General features: G+C 44.6%; 1 protein-coding gene across 4 annotated transcripts in view; it reads right to left on the bottom strand.

Moving 5' to 3' along the window:
* The window catches only part of HCFC1 (host cell factor C1), a 3865385-nt gene that overhangs the window by 2124940 nt on the left and 1714420 nt on the right, over positions 1 to 26025 (bottom strand). For all 4 annotated transcript variants that reach the window (XM_044080175.1, XM_044080172.1, XM_044080173.1 and 1 more), the window contains exon 12: positions 14707 to 14811. In XM_044080175.1, the coding sequence (XP_043936110.1) occupies positions 14707 to 14811 (105 nt within the window). The remainder of the gene's footprint in view (positions 1 to 14706; positions 14812 to 26025) is intronic.

Below are 26025 nucleotides of genomic sequence, written 5' to 3'. Positions count from 1 at the left end.
CCCTCTGACTCATCAAAGTCAGTATCCAAGTGACAGACTCGGGGAGTCTACATGCTTCCTCTTACAAGTCCTCTTCCTAGGAGGATCTCCCGAAACATCAGGAGAATCCTCGGAAGAGGGGAAATTCCCAATGGGAAACCTGAGGCGGAGGATCTCTGGGTCCTGTAGCAAGAGAAGTGGCAGAGATGTCAACCGGTACTATAGAGGGAGGAGCTACGGAACAGACTGCTGACTGATACCAGTGGCCAGTACACTCTTCATCACCTCGAATGCTCCCTCCCAGGCAGTTCCGAGAGAACCCGCTCCAAGAGCTAGGAACTCCAGGGACCACCGCAGGAAGTCTCCGAGGCAGATGTAGGAGCCGAGCTAACCAAGGCCGAGGCTCCAAGGGGGAGAGCGGGCTCGGACAAGGGTCCGATGCCACTCACCCCTCGGAGGAGACCATGGAAGCCCGACCACCAAATCCCTCTAAGGAAGAGGAGATAAGAGTAGAGGCTGAAGGAACAGAAGGGGTATCCGTCCTCCAGCCGTAGCAGTAACCATTCCCGAAGACTCCAACTCCAAGCTCTGGGGTAGAGTTGAAGGAGGAACTGTAACTGGGTGTGGACCAACAGTCGTCTGTTGAGACGGACTGTGTAACATTTGGGCCAGTACCTGTGACTTGAGTAATCTACTAACCACTCTCTCTAGGTCATGATCTGACAACCTGGATGACCTTGAAGATCGGCTCCGATGGCTCCGTCGATAGAAGAGGCGGCCGAGCCGACAGTATCGGCTCCAAGGAAGGAGACCTCGACCTCTTCCTGGAATGAGCCATCGGAGCCGATACTATAGATCCTGTCGGAGCCGACAGGAAGCCTCGATGTATCGGCTCCAGCCAGAGCCGATACAGCCACCAAAGTAACGGTGTCGGAGCCGATCGGAGCCGACACCGATGCCTGTGCCACATGGGTGTCGGAACCGATCGGAGCCGACATCGAAGTGGTCAAAATAGGTTCGGCACCGATAGCCATCGGTGCCGAACGCTTTGTCAAGCCAGAATCGGCTCCAGCCGGAGCCGATCTCGACTCAGTACGAGTCGGAGCCGAGGCCGCAGGCTTAGAAACAGAAGCCTGGGCCTTGGAAACTTTTGCTGGTTTTGATGGAGCCGACTTAGCCGGAGAGCCCTCCGGCTTAAGAAGGCCCCTAAGAACCAGTTTATTATGTCTCTCCTGCAGGACTCTCTGGCTGAAGGAGTGACAAATAGCACAGGAGTCCTGCAGGTGAAGAGGGCCCAGACAATACAGGCAAGAAGTGTGACCGTCTGTCAGAGACATCTTCTGACAGCACGAGTCACACTTCTTAAAACCTGAGACCCTCTCCTTTGACATGGTGCCGAAAAAACACACACACACACCAGTCAAAAAAAAAAAAAATAACTTAAATAAAATACCAAAAGGTATTCTACAAAACCAATACACACACCCTAACAGGGGGGGGGATGGGATAGGGTTTTAAGATACACTAACAAAAAATAAAGGAGACAGGGAATTTCTGTCAGAAAGGGAATAATATAAATTTAAAACTATCAATACAAGGTTTTTTGACTAAAAGGGGCTTAAAACTCACAAAAGTGAACAACTTACCAGGAGCTGGTAAAAAGAAGACCTCCTAAGCGAAGCGGCAAACGAGATCTGGGTACTTACCGCCTTGCATCATGGGATATGGGGCTGCCTCGAGCTGGTAGAAGAAACTCTCGAGCTTAGCAAGTGCCGAGTCGGAGCCGAGGGATCGGCTCCGAACCCATCAAGCAAGAATGAAGGCGAGATTGACAACTTAACATCAGAAATTTCAGAATCCTGGTCAGAAGTATCATAAGCAAACTCAGTCCTAGGTCTCTTCGAGAGGGAAGGTTGGCTTCCCCAGATTAAGTAATAAGGTCTTCAGTCATTCTTATCATTTGTTCTTTAGGCACAGAGGACTGACCATGCAGTCAAGGCGTCAGTTTTCGAGGCATGGTTCAAGTTTTAGAAGAAGAAGATGGCGCCGGTTTAATATGCAAGTCAGTAGGCCTGAATACACCTTTAGAAGCCAGTGCCTGCACAGTGTCTCCGGACCCATCCAAGGTAGAGACATCCGCACATTCCACAGTTGAAGCATCTCACGGCATACCAGACTCCGACTGGGTCTCAGTAGAGGCCTGCGAATCTGAAGTAGCGGGTATCAGGGGCTGCGAAAGTGCCTCACTGAGCAAACTGGGCGGTCTGTCTCTGTCTTTGCATTTCTTCCGAATGTCGGTAGTCTGATGACTTACCAAAGACATAAGGATAACTGAACCGAGCACCAAAAAAATTTAGAAGCGCAAATATACCGGCGACAGATAGTTCGTGGTTTAAATAAGTCACAAAACCGACAGCGAGGTACGTCGTGGTCAAGGTCTAGGCAAAGAATACAGTACGAATGAAAATCTTTATGAGGTATTTGCTTTCCACAAAAAATGCAATTATTTACTTTTTCTGACATTGGTTTAGAGCAAGAAAAAGTTTCCCTAACGGGGTACTTAGCTTTTAGTTGAAGACTTCGGTTCTGAAACTCGAAAACAAAAATTTCAGGAGTTGGCACTTGTGAACTGCTTCTGCTTTGGACATCACAAGGCAAGAAAGACTGATGTAATGACGTCAGCTGCATGCTTTATACCCCTAACGACCTGACGTCACGGAAGAAGAGACAGCAACCGAAGCAGGACCTAAGACTTTGTTAATCAGGCCGACTGAGGGCTACCTGCAAGCAGACAACCCAAATATAATGCAACAGTGAAACACAAACATCCCCTGGAAACAGAAGGGGTTTGAAAGCAATCAAGGCGTGCTGCACAGCCATCGTCTCTTTTTGACTGATGTGCACAGGGATTTGCTGTGGGCTCCATTGACCCTGTATGCACTTGCTGTCCAGGTGTGCCTCCCAAGCATAATCTGATGCATCTGTGTTGAGGGTCTGGGCGGCGGGAGGTGGAGAGAAAGGCAGTCAGCTGTTGCCCACCAAAGGACATCTCTTCTGAGGCAAGGAATTATAAGTAGGATAGTTTCCAGGTCTTGAGAGTGTTGACACCAAAAGCTCTTTAGGTACCACTAAAGTTTCCTCGTATGCAATCTGCAATATGGAATGAGTAGTATGCAAGATTCCTTGAACCCCAGCGCTTGCAGAATCTTCCTTGCAAGATAGCTGGGCCTGGTGGCTAGTTGAGAGACGTAGGCTGTCAGGAAACTTTGTTTTCTCTGGTGCAAAGTATGCCATCTGGGATGCAGTGTCCAGACTTGCTCCCAGGAAGGTAATCCTTTGGGTGGGCACCTGTTTGGATTTCTTTTCATTGATTGTGTACTCTAGGGAGGTTAGCAGGGTCTTTACAAAGGCCAGGTGCTTGAGAAGCTTTTCCTGGCTGTCTGCCTGAATAAGGCAGTCTAAGTATGGGTAAATTTGTATATTTCTTTGTCTGCAAACGGCAATGGCCAGACAGACATTTTGTGAAAACTCTGGTCGCAGTAGATAAGCCAAAGGGAAGTGCAAAGTACTGAAAGTGTTGAGATTCTGCCCTGAAGAGAAGAAATTTCCTGCATGATTCCCTGATAGGAATGTGGAGGTAGGCCTCTTTTAGATCCAGGGTGGCTAGCAAGTGTCCTTGGAAAGCTTGGGCAGCAGCTGCCAGAGGGTGAACATTTGAATTTTGGGATCACCAGAAAGCTGTTTAGAATGGATAGATAGAGGATGTGGCACCATGAGTCCTCTTTTCTGGGCACCAGAAAAAGTCTGGAGTAGAAGCCTTGGCCTATCTGTTCTGCAGGAACGTGCTCTACTGCCCTTATAGAGAGCAGTAAAAGGATTTGCTTTTGTGCCTCTGCACACGGATTCGGGTGTAGATCTGGGAACCCTTTTGGGGTTGGAAGGGTGTGGAAGGAAAATTTGTATCCCTGAGACACAATGTTCAGAACCCATTGGTTCTTGGTAATGGTGGCCCAGGTGCTTGAGTGAAAGAAATGTTTTCTTCCTAGGGGTAGGTGAAGGCGAGTCATTGTGAGTTCTTACCATAAGGGGGTGGCTTAGAACTCCCTGGTTTTGAAATGGAGGTAGTCCACTGCTTAGATCTCTGCATTCACTGTGTCTGCTGTCTGGGGGTCTGTTTCCACATTACATTCCATTACTAGGAGCAGGAAAGGACCAGTGTTTGGATGGACAATACTTGCTGAACTTACGTGGCTGGACCTTCAAGAAATCCTTAACTGTTTGCATAGATTTTGTTTTTTCTTCCATCTTTTTTTAAGACCTCTTCTGCCTTGGTGCCAAATAAGTATTTGTGCAAGGGGGCATCCAACAATTTAGATTTGACATGGTCTGGCAGTGGTTGTTTTTTAAGCCATGTATGCCTTCTAATGACAGAACCAGTGGCTGCTGCCCTGCAAGAAGCTTCTAGGGCATCAAAGCCACAGTGCAAGGTGTGCAGAATGCATTAACTCTTGTAACTCTTTAGATTCTGCCCAAGCAGGAAGGGAAAACATTTTTTCTTTAAGGAGTTTCAAGGTATGTTGTGGATACGGAATATGGAACTGACAATTTAGTGCCCTGATATCAAGAGTAGCTGAGTTGTATACTTTTTTACCCCATCTGTCCAATGCTCGGGAATCCCTGTCTGAGGGGTTGGGATTCTTAGCAGAGGTAGCTTTAACCCCTTTTGGTCCTGGAGAAATTACCTTATGGTCAAGCTATTGGATTTTTAAAAATATATTTGTGTGATTCAGGGACTCTATAGTACCTGTCTGGTTTTCTGTGAGCAGGAGGTAGGGCATCAGGAGTCAAGCTGGATTTGAGGAAAACATCCTCCACAACATCCAGGACAGGGGGGAATGACCAAGGGTCTGTGTTGTGGGAGATCTAGGAATTCCCTGAGTCTCTTTTTAGACTGAGGGTAGTCCTGACTCTCCCGTTGGAAATGCTCCCTTAAAGTATGCAGGGTTTCCCCAAAGGAAAAATCTTCTGGGGGACAGGCTGAAGGAATGGAATCCTCTGCATCAGAATCCTCATAAGTTGAGAGGGGTTGCATGTCTTCATACTCAGATGCATCAGATTCATCTGACTTTTGTTCAGTCAAAACTACAGGGGACAGATCTCTTTTCCTTTTGGAGGGGGTAGCTTGGCTTCCCCTGATCAGCATGATAAGGTATTTTGCCATTTTAAGCATTTCAGACTGAAGCAAGGAAGCCGGCGCCTGAGAGTGGGTCGTCAGCTTCTTATGTGTGGTTTGTACCCTGGGCCTAAGAAACTCTGTTGTTTTTGAAAGAACGGTAGTCGCAAAAGACGTCGGTTTGTCAAGATTCAGTAGTGCGAAGGACTTCCTCAGAAACCGGTGCCTGCTCAGTGGCTCCAGACCCATCCAAGGTAGAGACGACCGCAGTACCCATCCAAGGTAGAGACGACCGCAGGATCCTTAGTCAAAGAAGAGTTTTGCGGCATACTCCAAAACGGACTCGGTATTGGCCTGCGAATCAACTGAAGTGGGCATCAGGGGCTGCCCAAGTACCTCACTGAGGACCGGAAAACTGATGACTAGCTTAACAGAAGCATTGGTAGGTTTGGACCTGTGCGGTCTTGTCTCTGTCTTTATCTTTGTTTTTTCAGAAGTTCTGCTGTTGGATGGCTTACCGAAGTAGAGGACTGTAAGCGAAAATATCTGGCTACAATAAGGGCCCGACGGATAGTTCTGGTGTTGAACAAAGCACAGAACTGGCAACGCGGGACATCATGGTCTTGGCCTAAACAAGTGGCGCAGTAAGAGAGGAAGTTTCAGTGTGGTATTTGCTTTCTACAGGCGAGACAATTCTTAACTTTTTCTGACATTGGTTAATGCAAGAAAAAAGGATCCTCAATGGGGTACTTAGCTTTAGAAGACTTCAACTTCAATTCGGTAGATAAACTCAGGTAGTGGCCAACCAGCACTCGTGCGAACTGCTTCTGCTTCGGACTCCACGGCAAGAAAGACTGATGTAATGGCGTCAGCTACCTTACTATATACTACGGATGACGTGACGTCAGTCTTCAAGTGACAGCAACGGATGCAGAAATACTTAGTTCACTGGTATTTGGACCGGCCAAGGGCTACCCTGGCAGAGATCACCCAAATGTGATGACTGCAACAGTGAAACACAAAGAACATCCATCTTTCTCTTAATGCCAATACATCCAAAACAAACTTTTCCACCTTCAAAAACCCTTGCCTTTAGACAAAACCTCTTTCCAAGTACTAAAGAAAACAACACTCCTGTCGAAGTCATTCCTCACGCTAAATTACCAGGAGTTATTACAGATGAGCAACTAAAATTTGACAACCATATCCAGCAAAACAAAGAAAACACAACAAAAGCTTGGTGTGCTTTACAGGAACAACCGCTTCCTTTCACCCTACACTAGACATACTCTCGTCTCAACTTACCTCTTTCTCTCCCTTATGTATGGTGCTCCACTGCTAACAAAAGTACAGTTTTGTACCTACCATAAATGTAGATGTTCGAGAGTTCACCCTGCTGCAGTCATCACACATGGGTTTATGCTGCCATCAGGCGGTCCCGCAGTCGGCCAGAGTTCCAAAGTCTTGGTCCGGCATCGGTTGCTGTCGCTTCTTCCTTGACGTCAGTGCGCCAGGGGTATACAAGAGGCATCCAACGCCATTTTCTTCAGTTTATCTTGCCCCAGATGTCAGGTGCCCCCAATAGGTAGGCAATACATATTGCTATATAAAAATATAAACATGTAAAAATAAAACAATACCTTCAGTCACAAGCAAATACACCACAGAGGTTGTATAGGATAGAAAGGTATAGATAAGTCCAGCGAGTTCAGAGGGGATGGAGGGAGGGTAACCTAGACTGCAGCAGGGTGAACACTCTAACATCTACATTTATGGTAGGTACAAAACTGTACTATGTTCATCGTGTTGCCCTGCTGCAGTCATCACACTTGGGTTGAATCCCAAAGCTAAGGATGGGTGGTGGAGTTAAACAGGGTTAGAAGAAGCTAGTAGGCCCTGCAAAACTGCAGTGGCAAAGCCAGCTCTAGTCTTAGAATATAGAGGTAAGTGATAGTGTTTGGTGAAGGTGCGCACTGAACTTCAAGTTGCAGCTTCCAGAATATCCTTGGTTGGCACCCCCCTGAGAAAGGCTGCTGATGTAAGCTGTAGCCCTGGTGGAGTGGGGCTTAATGCTTACAGGTACCGGTTTCCCATGATGCTTGTAGAAGAAACGTATGCAATGTCCTATCCATTTTGAAATGGTCTGTTTTGAGATAGCTTTTCCTTGTGATCCTGCAGCATGGGCTACAAAGAGCTGGTCAGAGTTTCTGAAAGCCTTAGTTTTATCCAAGTAGTAACGTAATTGTCTGTGAATGTCCAAAGAGTGCAGGAGTCTTTCTCCTTTGTTCTGGGGATTTGGGAAAAAGGTGGGCAAATGAATGGTTTGGTTAAGGGCCACACTGGATACCACCTTTGGCATAAAGGAAGGGTTAATTCGTAGAGAGACTCTGTCTTGATGAAAAATGAGGAAAGGCTCCACTGCCATTAGTGCCTGTAGCTCTGAGACTCGTCTAGCTGAAGTTATTGCTAGCAGCCGGGCAGTTTTTCATGAAAGAAACTTTAAATCAGCTGAGAAAGCTGGTTCAAAGGGCAGCAGTGTAAGCTTTTCTAGAACAAAGTTGAGATCCCAAGTAGGTGTCGGTGCTCTCCTGGGCAGTCTTATGTTCTTAGCCCCTCTGAGGTACTGTCTCAGGAGTGGATGTGAAAATGAAGGAGGATCTGTGTTGTAATGAGCTGAAATTGCTGAGGCGTGGATCTTAACAGATGAAAAGGAAAGTCCTTTGTGCAACATCTCAGTTAAATATTGTAGAATCTGAGGAATGTTTGGATCAAGGGGATTTTGGCCTTTAGCCTGGTTCCAGGCGCTATATCTTTTCCATTTGTCTGAATAGGTTTTCCTGGTGCTGGGCCTCCTGGCCTCCAGAATGACATCCATTACAGCTTTGGATAGAGGTGTTGGTTGATTGTTTAGGTAATTTGCCATGCAGCCAGGTTTAAAGTCTTGAGCTGGCTGTGTAGAATTTGATTGTCTCGCTGGGTGAGCAGGTGAGGAATTTGTGGTAAAATCCATGGTGGGCAATGGGCCATGTTCTTTAAAACTGGATACCAGTGCTGGCGTGGACAGTGCTGCAATGAGTATCATTTGTGGACTCTCTAATCTGACTTTCAGCAGCACCTTTGCTAGAAGAGGCAGTGGAGGAAAGGCATACACTGTTAATGTTTTCCAATTGAATGAGAGGGCGCCCACTTTCCAAGCTTGTGGGTGGAATGTCCTTGTGCAAAATTTTTTGAAGTTGGTAGTTTTGGGGGTTGGCAAACAGATCTATGTCTGGGTGTCCCCATTTTTGAGTTATCATTGCAAATACTTGTGGATCCAGTTTCCACTCGTGGGGATCCATGATGTTTCTGCTTAGGTTGTCTGCCAATGTGTTTTTCTTTCCTGGCAGGAATTGTGCTTGTAGTTGAACTTGGTAAGACAGTGCTGTATTCCACAAAGTCATAGCTTGCCTGCATAGAGTTTAGGAATGTGTGCCCCCTTGCTTGTTGATGTACCACATTACTGTGGTATTGTCAATCTTTATCATTAGTTGTCCTGGGTGTAAGAGGTCCTTGAAAGCTGTTAGGGCATTCTGTACTGCTAGCATTTCCTTTTGATTGATATGCAGATGCCTTTGATCTGTAGTCCATTTGCCCAGAATGCACTGTCCTGCCATGTGTGCTCCCCAGGCATAGTCCGATGCATCTGTTGTTATAGCTTGCCTGGCTGCGGGTAAGGTTAAAGGCTGACCCTTGTTGAGGTGACAAGCGGCTGACCCTTGTTGAGGTGACATGCCTGTGCCCACCATAGAAACTCCTGTTGAAGGCAGGGAATGAGTGGTATCATTGTTTCCAAGCTGTGGCTGTGCTGAGTCCATACGCTTTTCAGGTACCATTGTAATTTCCTCATATGCAGTTTTGCAAATGGTATTAATAGTATGCAAGATGCCATGAATCCCAAGGCCTGCAGAATTTTTCTTGCAGGGAGTTGGGTCTTTGTTGCCATTATTTTGAAGTATTGAGTCAGCTGTTGTTGCTTGTCTGGTGTGAGATAAGCCATCTGGGCCGTTGTATTCAAGCTGGCACCCAGGAATATTATGCTTTGTGGGGGCACAAGTTTTGATTTATTTTCGTTTACTGTGTACCCTAGGCAACTTAGAAGGTGTTTGACAAATGCCACATGTTGTAAAAGAATGTCCTTGCTTTCTGCTTGAATAAGGCAGTCGTCCAGGTATGGGTATATTTGAATTCCTCTTTGTCTGCAGTATGCAATTACTGGTGCCAGGCATTTTGTGAAGACCCTGGGCGCAGTAGATAAGCAAAAGGGCAGTGCAGAGAATTGATAATGGGTTGAACCTGCAATGAAGCAGAGGTATCTTCTGCAATTTTGCCTGATAGGGACATGCAGGTATGCCTCCTTGAGATCCAACGTTACTAGCCAAGCTTTCTTGCCCAGCATGGGAAGAATCTGCTGTAGTGTTAGCATCTTGAATTTTGGTACTTGCAGATAGGTGTTCATAATTGAAAGATCCAGAATGGGTCTCCAGGCATTGTCCTTTCTGGGGACTAGAAAGAGTCTTGAGTAAAATCCTTGTCCTTGCTCCTGTGTAGGTACCTGTTGAATGGCTCTCATGTCCATGAGAGCTGTAATTTGTTTTTGTGCCTCTGCCCATTGATTTGGTGGCAGGTTTGGCATTCCTTTTATCCTTGGCATGGTATGAAAGTGGAATCTGTATCCTTGTGAGACAATGTTTAGGACCCATTTGTCTTTTGTGATGATGTGCCAGTTGTCTGCAAAAAGTACTAATTTTCCTCCCAAGCTGCCAAGAGAGATTTGCTTGGTAGTTGGAGGGTTGAGTCATTGTTTTTTTCTTCTGCTAGCTTGGGGCCTGTCTTCACCTCCTTTCTGGGTTGCGGCACCCCACTGGCGAGGTTTGTAAGGGCCTTGTGACTGACCTCTGGCCCTTGGGCGTCTGTATTTGCCCCTCTGTGGTCTGTCAGAAGCTGGAAAGGACCAGTTTTTTGTTGGCCAATTTCTGCTGAAACGAGGGGGTTGTACCTGTAAAAAATCCTTGACCGCCTGCATAGACTTTGCCTTATCCTCCATTTTCTTTAAAACCTCTTCTGATTTGACACCAAATAAGACATCCTGCTGTAAAGGTGCATCCAATAATTTTGCTTTAACATGATCAGGTAGGGTTTTTGTTCTTTTAACCAAGCATGTCTACGTATGACAGACCCAGTAACAGCTGCTCTACAGGAAGCTTCCAATGAATCAAATCCACATTGTAAAGTATGTTTGCCCACCTGTTCAGCTGCATGCAACAGATCCTGCATTTCCTTGAATTCAGACTGTTCAGAATGTGTGCTCAGTTTCTGTTTTAATTGAGACACTAGGAATTGCTGATATTTCAGCATGTGAAACTAACAATTTAATGCTCTCATAGACAGAGTAGCTGAGGTGTATATCTTCTTTCCCCATCTATCTAGGGCTCTGGAATCCCTTTCAGAGGGTACAGGATTTTTAGCCATAAAAGCTTTAACCCCTTTGGGACCCTGGAAAATTGTTTCTGGGTCGGCCAGAGGGCTTTTATAAAGGAATTTGAGAGAGTTGGGTACTCTGCAGTATCTGTCTGGTTTGGCTGGAGCAGGAGGTAGAGAGTCTGGATTTAGGTTAGACTCTAAGTAAACATCACCCACAATATCTAAAACTGGAGGGATAGCAAGTGGTCTGTGCTGGGGTAGTAAAAGGAACTCTCTGAGCCTTTTCTTAGAATCAGAGTAGTCCTGGCCTTCTCAGTGGAAATGTTCCCTCATGGTATGTAAAGTTTCCCAAAGGAGTAGTCTTCAGGGGGAGATGCTGAGGGAATAGAGTCTTCAGCATCAGAGCCTTCATAAGGGGGAAAAGCGTAATCCTGTTCCTCAGAAGAATCTGAGGAAATAGAAACCTGGTCAGAGGAAGCATAATCCTCCTCTTGTCTTGGCCTTTTATCTGGAGGGGGATGGGAACCCCTGATTAGGGTAATCAAATCTTCAGCCATCTTAAGCATCTGTTTCTTAGGCATGGGGCCTTGAACTGGAGACTGGTGTACAGTCTTTTTTGGTTTTAATGGAGTTTTAAGCTTAGCATAAGATTTAATGGTGAGTGTAGTTGGTCTGAAGACACCTTCTGTAACCGAAGGCGTTTCTACTGCACCAGGATCATCTTCTGCTCCGTTGTGGGAAGGGCCTAATGAAGATGGCTACGACGGCCTAGTACACTACACTTGAGAATCCGAAGCTGTCTGGGATTCCAATTCCGCAGTCGTCAGGGGATGCGTAGGTGCCTCACTGAAAACCGGAGAACCGGCGACAGGCCCAGCAGAGGCCTCGGAGTCTGGCTTGGTTCTAGGCTGCCTGTACTTATCCTTGCATTTTTTTTATGCATGCCGGTCATCGGCTGCTCCGATGGCATGATATAATTAAATTTTCTACCAAAGTAATGTCGTGCGAAGTGAAAACGGCGTTTGACAGTTCGTTTATTAAACCTAGCACAAAACCGACAACCTGTGACGTCGTGGTCTGGGCCTAGGCAAGGAATACAATAAGAATGGAAGTCCTTATGAGGTATTTGCTTCCCACAAGAAATGCAATTGTTAACCTTTTCTGACATTGGACTGAGGCAAGAAAAGGCTCCCCAATGGGGTACTTAGCTTTATTGAAGACTTAGGACTGAAATTCAATTGGAAAATCTCAGATGTCGGCCGACCAGCACTTGTGAACTGCTTCTGCTTCGAGCACCACGCGGCAAGAAAGACTGAAGAAAATGGCGTTGGATGCCTCATATACCCCAGCACACTGACGTCAGGGAAGAAGCGACAGCAACTGACGCCGGACCAAGACTTTGGAACTCTGGCCGACTGCGGGACCGCCTGATGGCAGGATAACCCAAGTGTGATGACTGCAGCAGGTTAACACGATGAACATCTGCCATCCTCCCACACTTCCAAGTTAGAAAATTACAGCAAAATATCCACATTTGCCACCAACTCTAAATATTCCTCCCATCACTGAGAAGCACTCCACTCTCTAAAGTGATTACCTTTAACTGATCACAGCTCATACACTACTAGTCAAGCCCTACTAAATGCCCTGCTCTTTCTGACATCCTACCACTTACCTACCAAACAGAAGACTCTATCTGAAAATCAAAAGCTAATTAGTGCTCATAAACCTAACCATTCACTTGGACAGTTGCTCCTTTTTTTCCTTAACCAAAAATATTGAAATCTCTTCCCCCTACTCTTAGGACAATGCAGAACCTGGAAAAATTTAAAATACACCCCCATTCCTACCTTTTCTCTAAATGGAAATGTACCTCTATCCTTCCAACCTTACCGGATCCCTTACTTTCTTGTTCCTCATTGCTACCTCAATAAATACCTTCTATTACCAAGCTACACACCATTATATCAACACTACTATTGAGTATTACCTAGGAATTTCAACGGTCTACTGATATTAAACTAAATGCAACTATAACTATGACTTGCAATGTTATGGTGTGCTTCACTGTGTTATCACTATGTTGTTTGTGATATCATTGTTTCAATGTGATGCTTTGATAGATTGTGCTTTTATTATGTAAACAGTCTTCTTTTGTATTTGTATTTTGTACTGTGAAGCTTTTCTCCCCGGGCCTCCACTGAAAACGGGCCCACTAGGCCCAGTGGATTTCCCTGGTCATCAAACTGGAAATAAATTAATACACAAGATAGAACCAAAGGAACATACACAGAAGTTGGAACAGGTTACGAGAAAGACACCAAACATCTGTGTGAGCAATGTCAGGAAGACTCACAGATCCAAAGGGAGACAGGGTAGAGAACACCCATCTGGACCTCACCCTCTGATGAATTTTTGCATCATCCTATCCACCTCCATTTCAGAAAGACTCCTGGAGGACCTGATGGAGAATGCAGTGGACTGAGGTCTGAAATGTTTTTTAGGTGACTGCATAAAATGACAATGAGGCTGAGGGGAGATGGGATCCACCTTAAACTCGTTAAGTGAGTTCTCAGCGTGTATGACATGCTAGACATAGGATCCAATGGTTTCATATCTGTAGTCTTTGTACGGCTACAGTAGATGAGAAAAGGATCCAAAGACTTGGCGTCTGAAAGCTCTGGATCCTTGGTTTGTTGATTTGGATCCAAGGAACTCAGATCCAAAAATGTCTGAATTTTCTGCGAAGGCTCCAAGGAAGGTTTTGGAGACTTCGGAGGCAACCGTTTCCTGTGCTCCAAGGGAGCTTTAGATGATTCACTGGGGGATGAGAGCCCCTGGAGAGGATGAAGATGTAAGGTGGCAGCAATCCCGTAAGGACAAGCTTATTAAGCTTGTCAGCAATGGATTGAATTAAAACCTGCACAAATAGTGTAGTTTGTGTTTAAGTGAGCAGCTCCTAAGCAGTAAATGCACTCCCTGTGGGCATTCGAATTAGGGACTTTATGCCCACAGGAAGTGCATTTCTTGAAACCTGTCGGCTTATCAGTCATGACAGAACAAAGTTACTGAGAAAAAATACAAAAGAATGATTTATTTTTTAAATAATAAAAAATACCTGCAATGGTAATAAAGAATACCCTGTTTGAAAAGGGTGGAAAAGGAAAAAGGGGATAGGAAGAGGAGTACCAACAATGGTACTTAAAAAGAAACTACTATCAGAATAGTAGAATGGCCTGGCACAGAAAAAACTGACAAATTTAAGAGGGAGGTTCACAACTGCAACGGTATAAGAAAGAATTAAAAGGGAAAGAAAGTTATGCTGAAAGGAAGGAGAGAAATGTACTTACAGTTGAGAATACAATTAAACAAATGCTGTGAGAGAGGATCTTATGTCCATAAGCGATGGCCGCAAAGGAGATCTAAGTTGGTGAGGATAGACTAAGGCATTGTGGGTAGAGAGAGAAGTTCGAGAGTTGGATCCAAAGTCTGAAGTATGAGGCCGAGTCAGACCAGAGGATCGGATCCATAACCCATTCACTGAAGAAGAATGAAAAGGACATCAGATCCACGTTTTTAATGCATCCACAGAGTAAGTGACCACAACCAGTAATGTGTTTTGTGTTTCTTTTCTTCTTTATAGTGCAAGTTCATTTGAAGGGCAAGCTCTAACAGCAAGAGTTCCACAGCTGGCCAGCAACAAATCGCAGTATATCTGTGTCCACACCTATGGGCACTGGGATGTAGAATTCAGCATGAATGATGCAACCTAGCAGTGGCTGTTCTAAGAACTATAACCTATTAAAGATGATACTGTCAAAGTTATGTGACAGGACATAGACCTTCACAGAGAGAGAGGGAAACAGGAGTTTACCTTAAACTACAACACAAAAGCCATCACACACACAATTAAATAATTAAAACAAAGACTTGCTCCTTCAAGCAAAGATATAATTTGTAAGGAGGTGACGAAGTGTAAAAGCGGTCACAAATTTCTAACCCCAACTAGAAACATAAGGATTTCTGAACACAGCTTAATTAAACAACTTGTTCTAGTTTTACTTCTCTTACTGTCTACTGCTTTGACTACTTACCTGTATGATCTGGGTGACTGGTCCAGTGGAAGCTTGACCAGTTACTGAAGAAGTTTGCATTGGCTTACTCTGGACCACAGAAACCACTTTTCCCAGGTTAGATATCTGAGACAGAAAGGAAGCAAACCATGTAAGTCACACATGGGCATTGCACATCAACTTTATCAGAAAGGTACTGAAAATATCCAGAATTTCATATACTGGCTTCATACTGCTGTCTCAAGTCACTTTGTTACTCTAAGTGGTTAAAATGTGTAATGTGCATTTACAAAGAAAATACAGGGACAAAAAGTCAAGCATGACATATTACTAATATAATCAAAGTGTATACTCTTCTGTTTAGTAGAAAGTTTTAACAGTATTAACAGTAACATACATCAACTACTGACAAGCTTTACCATTTACAATTAAAAGCTTACTATTAAACTCTAAAAGACGGGCCTAAACGAAGTACACAAACTACTGTCATTACCACAAAATAAATACAATTAAAAAAACATGCAATTTTATCATCTGATGTAGATTAATTTGGGTAACACTGAACATTTTAAAACAAGTAATTCAAAGCTAACCATACACAAACAAGGCCTTAAGCAACTCATCTGCAACACAATGCAGAATGCATGAAGCTGGAAAAGAAACTTTTAGGAAAACCAATGCCAAGTAATTGCATGATAAATGATATAACTGAAGGCCAGCATTAAAGCTGACAGCATTTCAAATAATGGGAATGCCAATTAGGAATCACAGCACCCCCAAGAGGACGGTACCAAAAAGGAACAACATGCACTAAAATAAGAAACTCACCCTAAAACCAGATGTTCAAGTATACGGGGTCATTGCTAAAAGTGATACTCAATGTAATGGGATTTCTGCAAGAGACAGACTGCACTGGCTAGAATTCTAACAATGCACAAGTTCTTTCACCCATGGAAACTAGCTGGAAGATGATCACCAGGAGTATTTTAATGTAATGTATAGCATCTTCAATACTTTTTTTTGCAGCTGGGAAGTCACCAACAAATATGCCTATGGGCCAGCAACGGCTTACCACATTAAGTGGGGTAAGTCCATGACTTAGAAAGAAAGCCACCTCACCATTAAGAGACACTTATTAATCCAAAACAAAAGCATATTACACTTCAACACCTCAGTTATAAACAGGCATAAGAGGTTGCGCAAACATCCATAATCCAAAACAAATAAGCCCCCACCTCAATTCCTCAGTTTTAAAAATCCAGAGAGACAGAGTAGAGAGACACCAGGATACCTTTTTTCTAACAAGAGTAGCTGAGTGAGGTCTTGAAATAAGAGCCATGATTAACACTCCAAAAACGTACAATATATACTCCCTACTAAAAAAAAAAACACTCCACCAGAGTTATATCCCAAAGCATGCCTTAGGTCACGTTTACCCTCGTAACACAAAGCAAGCCATGCTGAAGTGTGGAACCCATAAGGTCACACTACCACAATCCCATGTCACTAGGAAACCTCTCCAGACTTCTCACCTGACATTCACTTTGCCAGCACTGGTGCGGCAGGTGACCCTCTCCAGCAGGGCTACAACTGGAACAGAGATTACTTCAAAGGGGAGGGTTCATACCAGACACAGCACCATTAAGAGGAGAAAGATGACCTTAACCAGCAATGCAGCGTTCCACTGCTAACAAAAAAGGGGGGGGGGCCCTCACCAAAAGTTGATGCACATATATACAAAGCTCCTAGCATAACTCCAACCTGCTAGGATGTTAGTGATGGAAATCCCTAGCGTAACTCCTACCTGCTAGGTAGCTAGAGACACAAATGTGCACCATCCACACTTCAGGCAAAAGAAGATCAAAAAAGGTTTACTTATAACAAAAAAAAAAAAAAAAAAAAACAGAGTGGAGAAACAGTTGAAAAATGAACACACTGAAACTGCTGATTTCTAAAAATATTCACTGTTGCAGTAGGGGTAAAACAGAGAACTGCTGAAGACTTCGTAGTGAATCACCATCAACACAGAAAGCAAAGCAGACACCCTCTCATGTTAACAATCAAAACTGTGGTTTGGGAGGACTTCCATCCCTGCCATCTTTAGCCCTTTCTTGCCCTTGTCAGCGACAGCGTGATGGGCAGAGACTTCAGCAAACACTGTCCAGCAGCATATGGCACCATAAATGGCAGCCCAACCACACCACCACCCAAAGTTCTCTTCAAACACCAGGCAAACCTGAAAAGGGAATCATCTTGAGTAAAACACAGGTAAGGTGAAAGGTGACAGAGCACCCAACCAAACCCCAGAGTGACAACAAGAATCAGGGGGTGCTAAATATTACTGTAACAGTGAACAGATTCAAACATCTACAATTACAGCTATCTCCTATACAACAGTACTAGGTTCACTGAATTGCTCACTGATAACACCTGGAAAGATTCTAAGATCCTATGGCCAACTGACTGAATGGTCCTAAAAAGGCACTAGTTCAACTGACCTTATAGAATAGTCACAGCAAACCCTGTTCTGCCTTTCCAGGTAATATCCAGGTTATAATCCCTAGAGAATCCAGTGACCCATCTAAGAAAAGCAGCAGTGGCTGTTTTGGCATTTGTACACTGGGTTTTCTCATGCCTGGGACATATTTGCCATGGAAAGTTTAACAAACGCATATGTAGTCAGGCAGAAATTTAAACATGTTCTGTTTACAGACTGGCCTGCCATACCTATCCTTTGCAAAAGTTATGAATAACTGATTGAATTTCTATTTTGCTGCAGTTTTTTCAAGGTAGCAGCCATGTTAACTATACAAATCCAAGGTGTGCAAGATCCTGTCCCACTTGTCCTGTGGGTCAACAAGGAACACAGGAAGGAAAAAGGTCTGCTCTGGAAAGACTTCTGTAAGCCCACTGGGCATGAAGGTGGCACAACTATGAAGAATGATCCTGTTCTACTGGAGGATGACAAAGAGCCTTCTATACACGAGCTCCTGTAGCTGACATCCTCCCTGAAGATGAAATGATCACTGAAAATGCAGTTTTCGATGTCAAGTGCTTTTGGAGTGCAGCGGTTGCTTGTTCAAAGAGTAGCAAAACTAATTTCCCTAACACATAGGTCCCACAGTGGGGAGATTATCCTCCGAAGGCACTAGTTAACACCCTCTTTGATGAACTGCTTTAATGATATCAGGAAAATAAAGGGGGTTCCCAAGGTAGACAGGCAGGTACTGCAAACATATTTATCTTTAGTGTGGCAGAGGACAATCCTGATTTGTAAAGGTCTGACAGTTGCTTCATAACCAAAGACATTAAACACTGAATAGGATCAAAGCCTTCTCTTTGGCAGCAAATGGGTAATCATTTCCATTTAAAAAGACATACTTTCCTTAGATCGGACAGTCTAGCCTCCCTTAAATTAAAAAACACGTCCCCTGGAAAACATGAACTTAAAGGGGAAACTACATAATCCAAGCTATTAGACTTAGGGTCTTCAGGTTGTCTGCATGAACAACTTATTGTTTTGAGTCAAGAAGTTTACATACTGAGGCAACAGAATTGTACTGGTGTAATTAGTCATTGCTGCTCTCATCACTTCTGGGATTTCTGCTTGTAGGAGTCCAATAACTGGTATGACTTTCATAATGTAATCTGCTCACAAAAGCTTTGGACAGCATCCTCCCACTCTGATGTAAGGACAGCTCGTGCAGAAGTGGAGTACTGGCCAACACTTCTGATTTTTCTTCCCTTGGCTGGTCAAGGAATGTGTTTTAAGACCCAAAGCAGAGGACCTAGGGGACTTACCTCCAGGACAAGTACTCATCCAAAAGGACCCAATACACTTCTGTGGGCTGTAAGCAGGGTCGAAGGAAGTCTGGTAGGAATAAGAAATGGAAGGTGGGGGAACTAACGTCAATAGGGTACCCAGTCCAATTCCAATACACCCAGGCAAGATAATGGGGGGGGGGACACTTAATATATTCAGAACAGCTACAATTATAGTAAGCTCATAACACAACTGTACTATGTTCTTTTTAACACACACTGTTCTCAACACATCTGGGGAGACTCAGAGAATAAAAACCAGTGGTGGCTGGCCTTGACTAGGATATCGACAGAACAAACTTTGAATGGCTGTGGCAAATGCTGCCCTAGCCCCGGATGCAGAAAGCAAATGGGAATGTTTGCAGAAGGTACAAAAGAAGGTGATGATGTTCCCTCCAAAACTGACTGGGTATCAAACCCTATGATGAATGCTGCAGCAACTGCTGTGGCTCAGCTGGAATGTGCCATAAGAAAACCTGGCAAAGTTTTCCATGAAATAGAAACAAAAAAACAAACATGACAAGCAATTTTGACAGAACTTGTTATTCACAGGCTTCTACTTCCTGGCCTTTGTATAGAAGAAAAATATCAGAAAAAGATTTTTCAGATTCTTTCAGTTCTGTCTTGATAAACTTCATATGCATATCCGATGTAAGATTCTACCCTCCCCCCTTATTTTGTGGGTATAGAAAGAACCCAAGGAGGGGAGGTGACCAATCTAAGTTCGGTTAAACCACTTCCAGATGTGTACCTGGACTGACAAAGCCTTTGTGGAATTTCAAAGTAGTTCACATATTAAGGCCTGCAGCTTAGAAAATCTTCACAGCCACCAAAATCAGTCTTCTACCAGATGAACTTCAGAGAACTGAAGCAGCAGGTTTTGAGGGCTACATGATCAGTTCCTCTAATCTATATTTGTGGTCCCATGGTGAGGAAATTTTTTTTTTTTTTTGGGTTGTCAGAAATGGAGAACACCGTTTAAGAGATGCCTGACAGAGTATAAAGCAGATTCCTAAGACAAGCAAAATGAGGCAGCCAAAACATGCTCCTTCAAAACAGCCCAGGTAAACATCTGACAGGTGGCTGAGAACTAGAGATGCTCTAGCTGAATTACAGCCCTGTTCTTGAGCAGTATACCAGGCAAAGAATCTCTTCCACTTAGCTAGGTACGATTTGTGTGTGTGGTGTTCTAGCTACCCCAGTTACATGCACGCCATCTGAAAACATGTCCCTACATGGCATGAGTGTTAAATCATCTGAGCTGTCAGCTTAGAGATCTGAGGCTGGAATGTCATAAGAATCCTTTCTTTTGAGTCAAGCGAGTCACTCACTGAGGGAAAAGTATTAGCTCTGCTCCTGTTAGACTGAGCAGGAGGGAGAACCACTGATATCTATAACAAAAGTGGTATAGTGGAAGCACATTTCGCTTCTCCTCTATCTTCAGCAATACCATGGGTATTAAGTGGATCAAAGGGAAGGCCTATTTAAACATACATGCTAATGGAATAGAGAAAGCACCTACTTTTTAGGCTCAGGGAAATACATTCCTACAGCAAAACTTCCTGAATTACCAGCTCTCAAGTAAAAAGGTCTACTAAAAATTTAGTATGACTGAAAAGGTCCCCATCAGGGTACTACTCTGATAAATGAATCAGAAGTCAGCACCACAGAGGGACTTGCTAGGTAGGCGGGGACATGGGACATCTGACATTGGCCATAAGGAGCGTGGGCCATAAAAGTGATGTCTGCATGTACCTTTCCTCAGAACTGAATGCCCCAGGACGACCCCAGTCCCAGGACAGCTGTACAAATCCTGCGTCATCTAAGAGGAGATTATTTATTTGGAAATAAATATATGGTTTATAATAATATGGTTTCACTTTAGAACACTGAAGTTCCACAATCTTGAAATCCAAAATATCGAGACGAAAATAACGGAAGTGCAGTTTGTTGAAATGTCAGAATGTTGAATCAGCTGGTGAAACATTCATGATGTGTAAACTGGATGCTAGCTTTAAGACATGTTACATTTCAGTACACTAAATACGCAGGAAACATGGTTGGGGTTACCCATGAAGCTCCAGTAACTGTCTGAGAGTTTACAGTAATGTGAAGTTTGTTAGCAATATAGTGGTGGTTCTTGGAGAAGGTTGAGGAGAGTCTGTTGCAATTTAAACAGGCAGCCATGTAGCGCAGAACGGTACTTTTACCATTTTGTTCTATGTAGTGCGATCTTGGGGTTGATATATTTTAGTAGCAAGGGGTGTGGAGAGTGCAGTTCCCCACATTAATTATACTTGGTGAAGTTTAAAGTAGTTTGTTTTATATTTGTTTTTGATGTGAAACATGAAAACATGTAGGTCTGGTGTGTCTGTTTTGATGTTATGGGTATCAATGTTTTCAGGTTTCAGTGTATTGCTGTTTCATTATTTTCTTCTCGATATTTTGGATTTTGAGATTGTGGGACTTTGATGTTCTAAAGTGAAACCATATTATATATCAAAAAATAAACATGTCAGTGGGGATGCAAAAGCCAGTGTATTTCTTTGTGCCACTCGCAAGCCCGGATAAATAGGAAGGACACCTGGTGTAAAACTTTTGCCAAATTACATATGCTGACAATACAGATTTCAATACCGGATCGCTCGAGGGCTGGGTTAACAACAATCGCCACCATTACTGTTAGACAACAGGGTCTTGGTGAAACTGAGCTACTGTTGGCCGAAAAAGGAGAAGCAAAAGAAGTTATGTGCTCACCATAACGTTCCATCTGAGTAGTCATTCATTTGTCTTCAACCTGCGTGTTCACAGATCCGTACCAGATCTAACTTGGCCGCATATCCAGAATCTGATCCGAACACAAAGCTCCGCTCCTTACCCATAATGTCCCTGTCTCCTTCCTCCCTTCACAAGGAGTTTGCTGCCCAATCCATTACTCACACGACCCAACAGGACCTTGTCACTATCAGAAAAAAAAATCCTGAACAAAAAAAGGACAAATGTCACCCCGAAGGTGTCCACCTTCTATACTTATATAGCCAACAAACAGTTCAGACAATGCCGAGGGAAGGAGGGGTGGAAGGTTGAAGACAAATTAAGAACGACTCCTCAAGATAGAACGCTATGGTGAGTACGTAATATCTTTATCTGAAGTAGATGTCATTTGATCTTCAACCTGTGGGAAGGAGTCCCCAGCTACTAAACACTTGGGAGGCCTTCATGGAAGGATATTCCAGAGCACGGCAGAGCCAAACGATGCCCTGTTCCTGGATACAATGTCCAATTTATAATGTGAAATGAAGGTATGAGATGAGGGCCAAGTAGCTGCAGAACAAATATCATCCAACGAAACTCTGACCAAAAAGCTGCTGAAGTGGCCACAGATATGGTAGAATGTGCTTTCACCTGACCTGGCGAGGAAATTCCACTGACAGAATATGCCCGAATGATACACTGGGAAATCCAATTGGCAATAGTAACTTTGGAGATAGGTTTCCCTAAAAAAAAGGTTTGGAGTAAGAAATGAAAAGCTGGTCAGATTTACGAAATGCTTTTGTCCTGTGCAAATACAAATATAAAGGAAAACTGTGTAAAATCTTACAACCATAGATATCCTTCTCTTCCATGTTTCAGTATTCTACATGTGCATTTACCCTTCCCATCCTTTCCAGTTCTACGGGCCAGGTTTCCAAAGATTTTCGTGGCCTATAAAAGTGACGTCTGCACTCACCAGCCCTCAGAACCTACATGAAGCCCAAGTCGGAGCCAGTCCTGTAAGGGCATAGCCTGTCTATTGTCACTCAGGAGGGAAAGTGCAGTCTGACAAGAGGGGAAGGTGGGAGGGAAGGAATACTGCAACATGGAAGAGAAGGACATCTATGTTTATGGTAAGATTTTACACAACTTTCTTATGTCATTCTGTTCCAATGTTGCAATATTCTACATGTGGGTGAGTACCACAGCTCACTATGGACTGGGGGGGGGGGGGGGGGGGGCTGAATGAGGTTTCCAGGAATTAGTGTAGGATAGCCCTGGCAAACCCTTCCCTAGCCCTGGAGATATGATCCATTTTGTAGGATTTGGTAAAGGTGTGCACTGAGGACCAAGTGGCTGCCTCAAAAATGGCATTGGTGGCTAGCCCCTTGAAAAATGCTCCAGAAGAAGCCAATGCTCTGGTGGAGTGGGCTTTGACATTACCCTGTAGTGGTTGGTAAAGGTGTGCACTGAGGACCAATTAGCTGCCTCAAGTATGGTGTTAGTGTCTAACCAAGTAAAGGCTCCAGAAGAGGCCATTGGTCTGGTGGAGTGGGGTTTGACATTGCCCTGCAAGGTCTTTCTATGGTGTAGGTAGCAGAAGGAAATGGCCGTGAAAATCCAGACTGAGGTGGTCTGTTTGGTCACAGCTTTCCCCAGGGCACTAGGGTGGAAGGAGACAAACAGTTGGTGAGATTTCCTAAAGGGCTTGGTTTTATGACGATAAAACCTTAGTTGTCTGTGGACATCTACAGAATGAAATACTCTCTCACTATCCCCCTGTGGATTAGGGAAGAAGGTAGGCAAATGGATGGCCTGGTTTAAGGATAGGTCATTCACTACTTTGGGGTGAATGACAGGTTAGTCATGAGAGTCACCCTGTCAAGGTGGAAGACTAGAAAAGTTGGTGTAGCTATCAGAGCTTGCAATTCATAGACCCTTCTGGCTGAGGTCAGGGCTACCAGTAAAACAGTTTTCCATGTGCAAAATTTTATGAGAGCTTTGTCTGCTGGCTCAAAGGGGGCTATTGTGAGTTTTTCTATTACGTAGTTAAGGTCCCGGGGGGAGGGGAGGGTTTTCTGGGAGGTCTCAAATGCAGCACCCCTTTTAGGATCAGTTTAGCGGGGAGCCTGGATGCCAGGGGAGGCTCCAGAGGCACGCAGGCAGAGAAAGTAGGCAAATGTGCTTTCACAGACGAGTATGACAACCCCGTCTGTAAAGTTCACACAGGTAAGACAGGATTAGAGGGACATCACATTCAAGCGGGTCCAACTGTCTTTTGTGACAACTGAAAAACCTTTTCCAATTAGAGATACAGGATTTCCTTGTGTTAGGTTTCCTGGCCTCCTGCAGGACAGTGAGCATGTCCTCATTGTATAGGTGTCTGAATGGGATTAGAATCCTATCAGCCACAGGGTGAGTAGCAAGGATTTGGATTTCCACTGTGGGTGTATCTGAGCCCCCGTGTGTGTGATCAGGTCCACTTAAGGGGCTAACTTGCGGTGATTGCCTTGGACAGGTGAAGAAGACGGAACCAGTGTAGTCTTGGCCAGTAAGGGGTAACCAACAAGATTTTGGGAGAGTCCTGCTGTATCAGTGGGAAAGAGGAAATGCATACAGGAATTTCCCCTTCCAGCTTATGCAGAAGGCATCCTTTGTTAATGCCTTGGGGTCTGGTGTCCTCGTGCAGTAGCCAGGAAGCTGTGTGTTTATGGAGGAGGTGAACAGGTCAATCTCTGGAATGCACCACTTGTGGACCATAGTCAGAAAAACATCTCTTTGAAGCATCCACTCGTGGTTATACGAGGTGGTTCTGCTTAGGTTATCTGCCTGGTTTTTGTGCAGGGATGGGATGTAGGCTGCCTGGAGGGTGATCCTTTGTGTGGTAGCCAGTTCCCACACCTGCAGAGTTAGTCCACATAGAAGGTAGGATTTGGTCTATCCTTGCTTGGTGAAGATACCAGAGGACTGTGGTATTGTCTGTGAATATCTTTAGAGGGCCGTGTTCTAGGTATGGCTGGATGGCCTGCAGACCCATAAGGATGGCCCTCATTTCTCTCGGGTTTATGTGGTCTTGTCTGAGTGTGTTTGTCCACAAACCTGTACCTTCCTTGTCCCCAGAGTCGCTCCCCAGCCCAAGTATGAGGCATGTGTGTACATGGTTTGGGATGGAGAGAGTGGTTGCAGAGGCAGAACTGGGTTTTGGGCTACTTGGGCTACCCACCACTTCAGCTTCTGATGCTGGCAGGAAATCAATGGAATCCTGAACTCCAGTGGGTGAGTGTGTTGGGTCCATACCGACCGGAGGTACCACTGAAGTTTCCTCATGTGCATCCTTGCTAGGGCCAACATGGGGATGGGAAGATGCCATGTAGCCTAGAAGTCTGAAAAATTGCCTTGCAGTCAGTTCTGTTGATTGGATAGCAGAACTGAGGAGGTTCTGAAGGAATACCACCTTTTCTACTGGAAGAAAGGCCTTCATGAGGTCTGTTCTGATTCTGCAACCCAGGAAGACAATATCCTGTGTAGGGGATGAGGTGGGACTGGGAAATTGATCAAGAATAATAAAGACTGGAGGATAACCAGAAGGTCCTGGGAATGGCTTAGAAGAATTTACCTGTTTTTTGCCTGGACTAGGAGGTTGTCTAGGTAAGGGAGTATCTGAATTCCCTTTTCCCTGCAGTAAGCGATGAGCAGAAAGAGGTATTTTGTGAATATCCTGGGTGCAATATAAAGTCCAAAGGGCATGTCACAAAACTGAAAGCAATATGGCCCTGCCAGGAACCTTGGGTATTTCCTGAAGGAGGCATTACAGGTATGTGAAGGTACGCATCCTTTATGTCCAGGGTTAACATGACTCCTTGTGGAAGGATGAGAGAAAAAAGTGGGTAGGGACACAATCCAGAAAGTAGGGACTTTTAGGAAGGGGGTGAGGCGAGAGAGGTCTAGAACTGGCCTCCATGGACCTGCATTTCTGGGTACCAAAAAGATTCTAGAGTAGAATCCTTTTCTTTTTTCTTGTGCCAGAACTAGCTCTATGGTGCCATGAAGGAGTAGGGTTTGTAGCACCTGATGGAGGAGGGGAAGTTGACTGGGTGGGGGCTGGTGGGATGCCCATTCTTGATGGGGGTGTGATCCAGGACATGAAGTATCCATCCTGCAGGATGGACAGAACCCATTTACGGTAATGACCGACTAAGCAAGGAGACAGTGAGAGCGATGGGTATAAAGGGGGAGGGGGCTGAAAATCTGGCAGGCAGTCAGACACTACCTGCCCTATCAGAAAAGGGAGACCTTTGGCTTGAAAACTGAGACAGTCTAATACAGAGGAGGCTGTTTTCTAGGAGGTCTTTCAGACTGGGGATCAGCAGGCCTGGAGGATTTCCTAATAATCTGGGTCCTAGACGGGTAGTTCCTTTGAAACTTGGGAACAGGCGAGACCAGGATACGTTTCAAGTGCTGTAATTCTTTACCTTTCCTTGTAGAGATTTGAAAAGGTCAGCCACTTTTTCAGCAAAAAGTGCAGAGTGGTCCAAAGGTGCGTTTAAGAATTTGGTCCTGAAATCCTCTGGAAGAGAGTGCAGTCATAGCCATGAGTATCTCCTTAATACTGAAGCTGATGCAGCTGACCTGGCTGAGGCTTCGACTGCAACATAGCTACAGCTAAGGGAGTCACTATTCACTTGAGAGATGAGAGCCATAATGGAAGACAACAGGGGGACTTCGGCAGCACAGTCAGGGATGTCTTCTAACTCTTTAGAGGCT

This window comes from Protopterus annectens, chromosome 8.part0 (assembly GCF_019279795.1).
Source record: "Protopterus annectens isolate FY-2018-M chromosome 8.part0, PAN1.0, whole genome shotgun sequence".
NCBI lineage: Eukaryota > Metazoa > Chordata > Ceratodontiformes > Protopteridae > Protopterus > Protopterus annectens.
The sequence above is the reverse complement of the archived record's forward strand: the minus strand, read 5'-3'. Positions and strand labels throughout refer to the sequence as shown.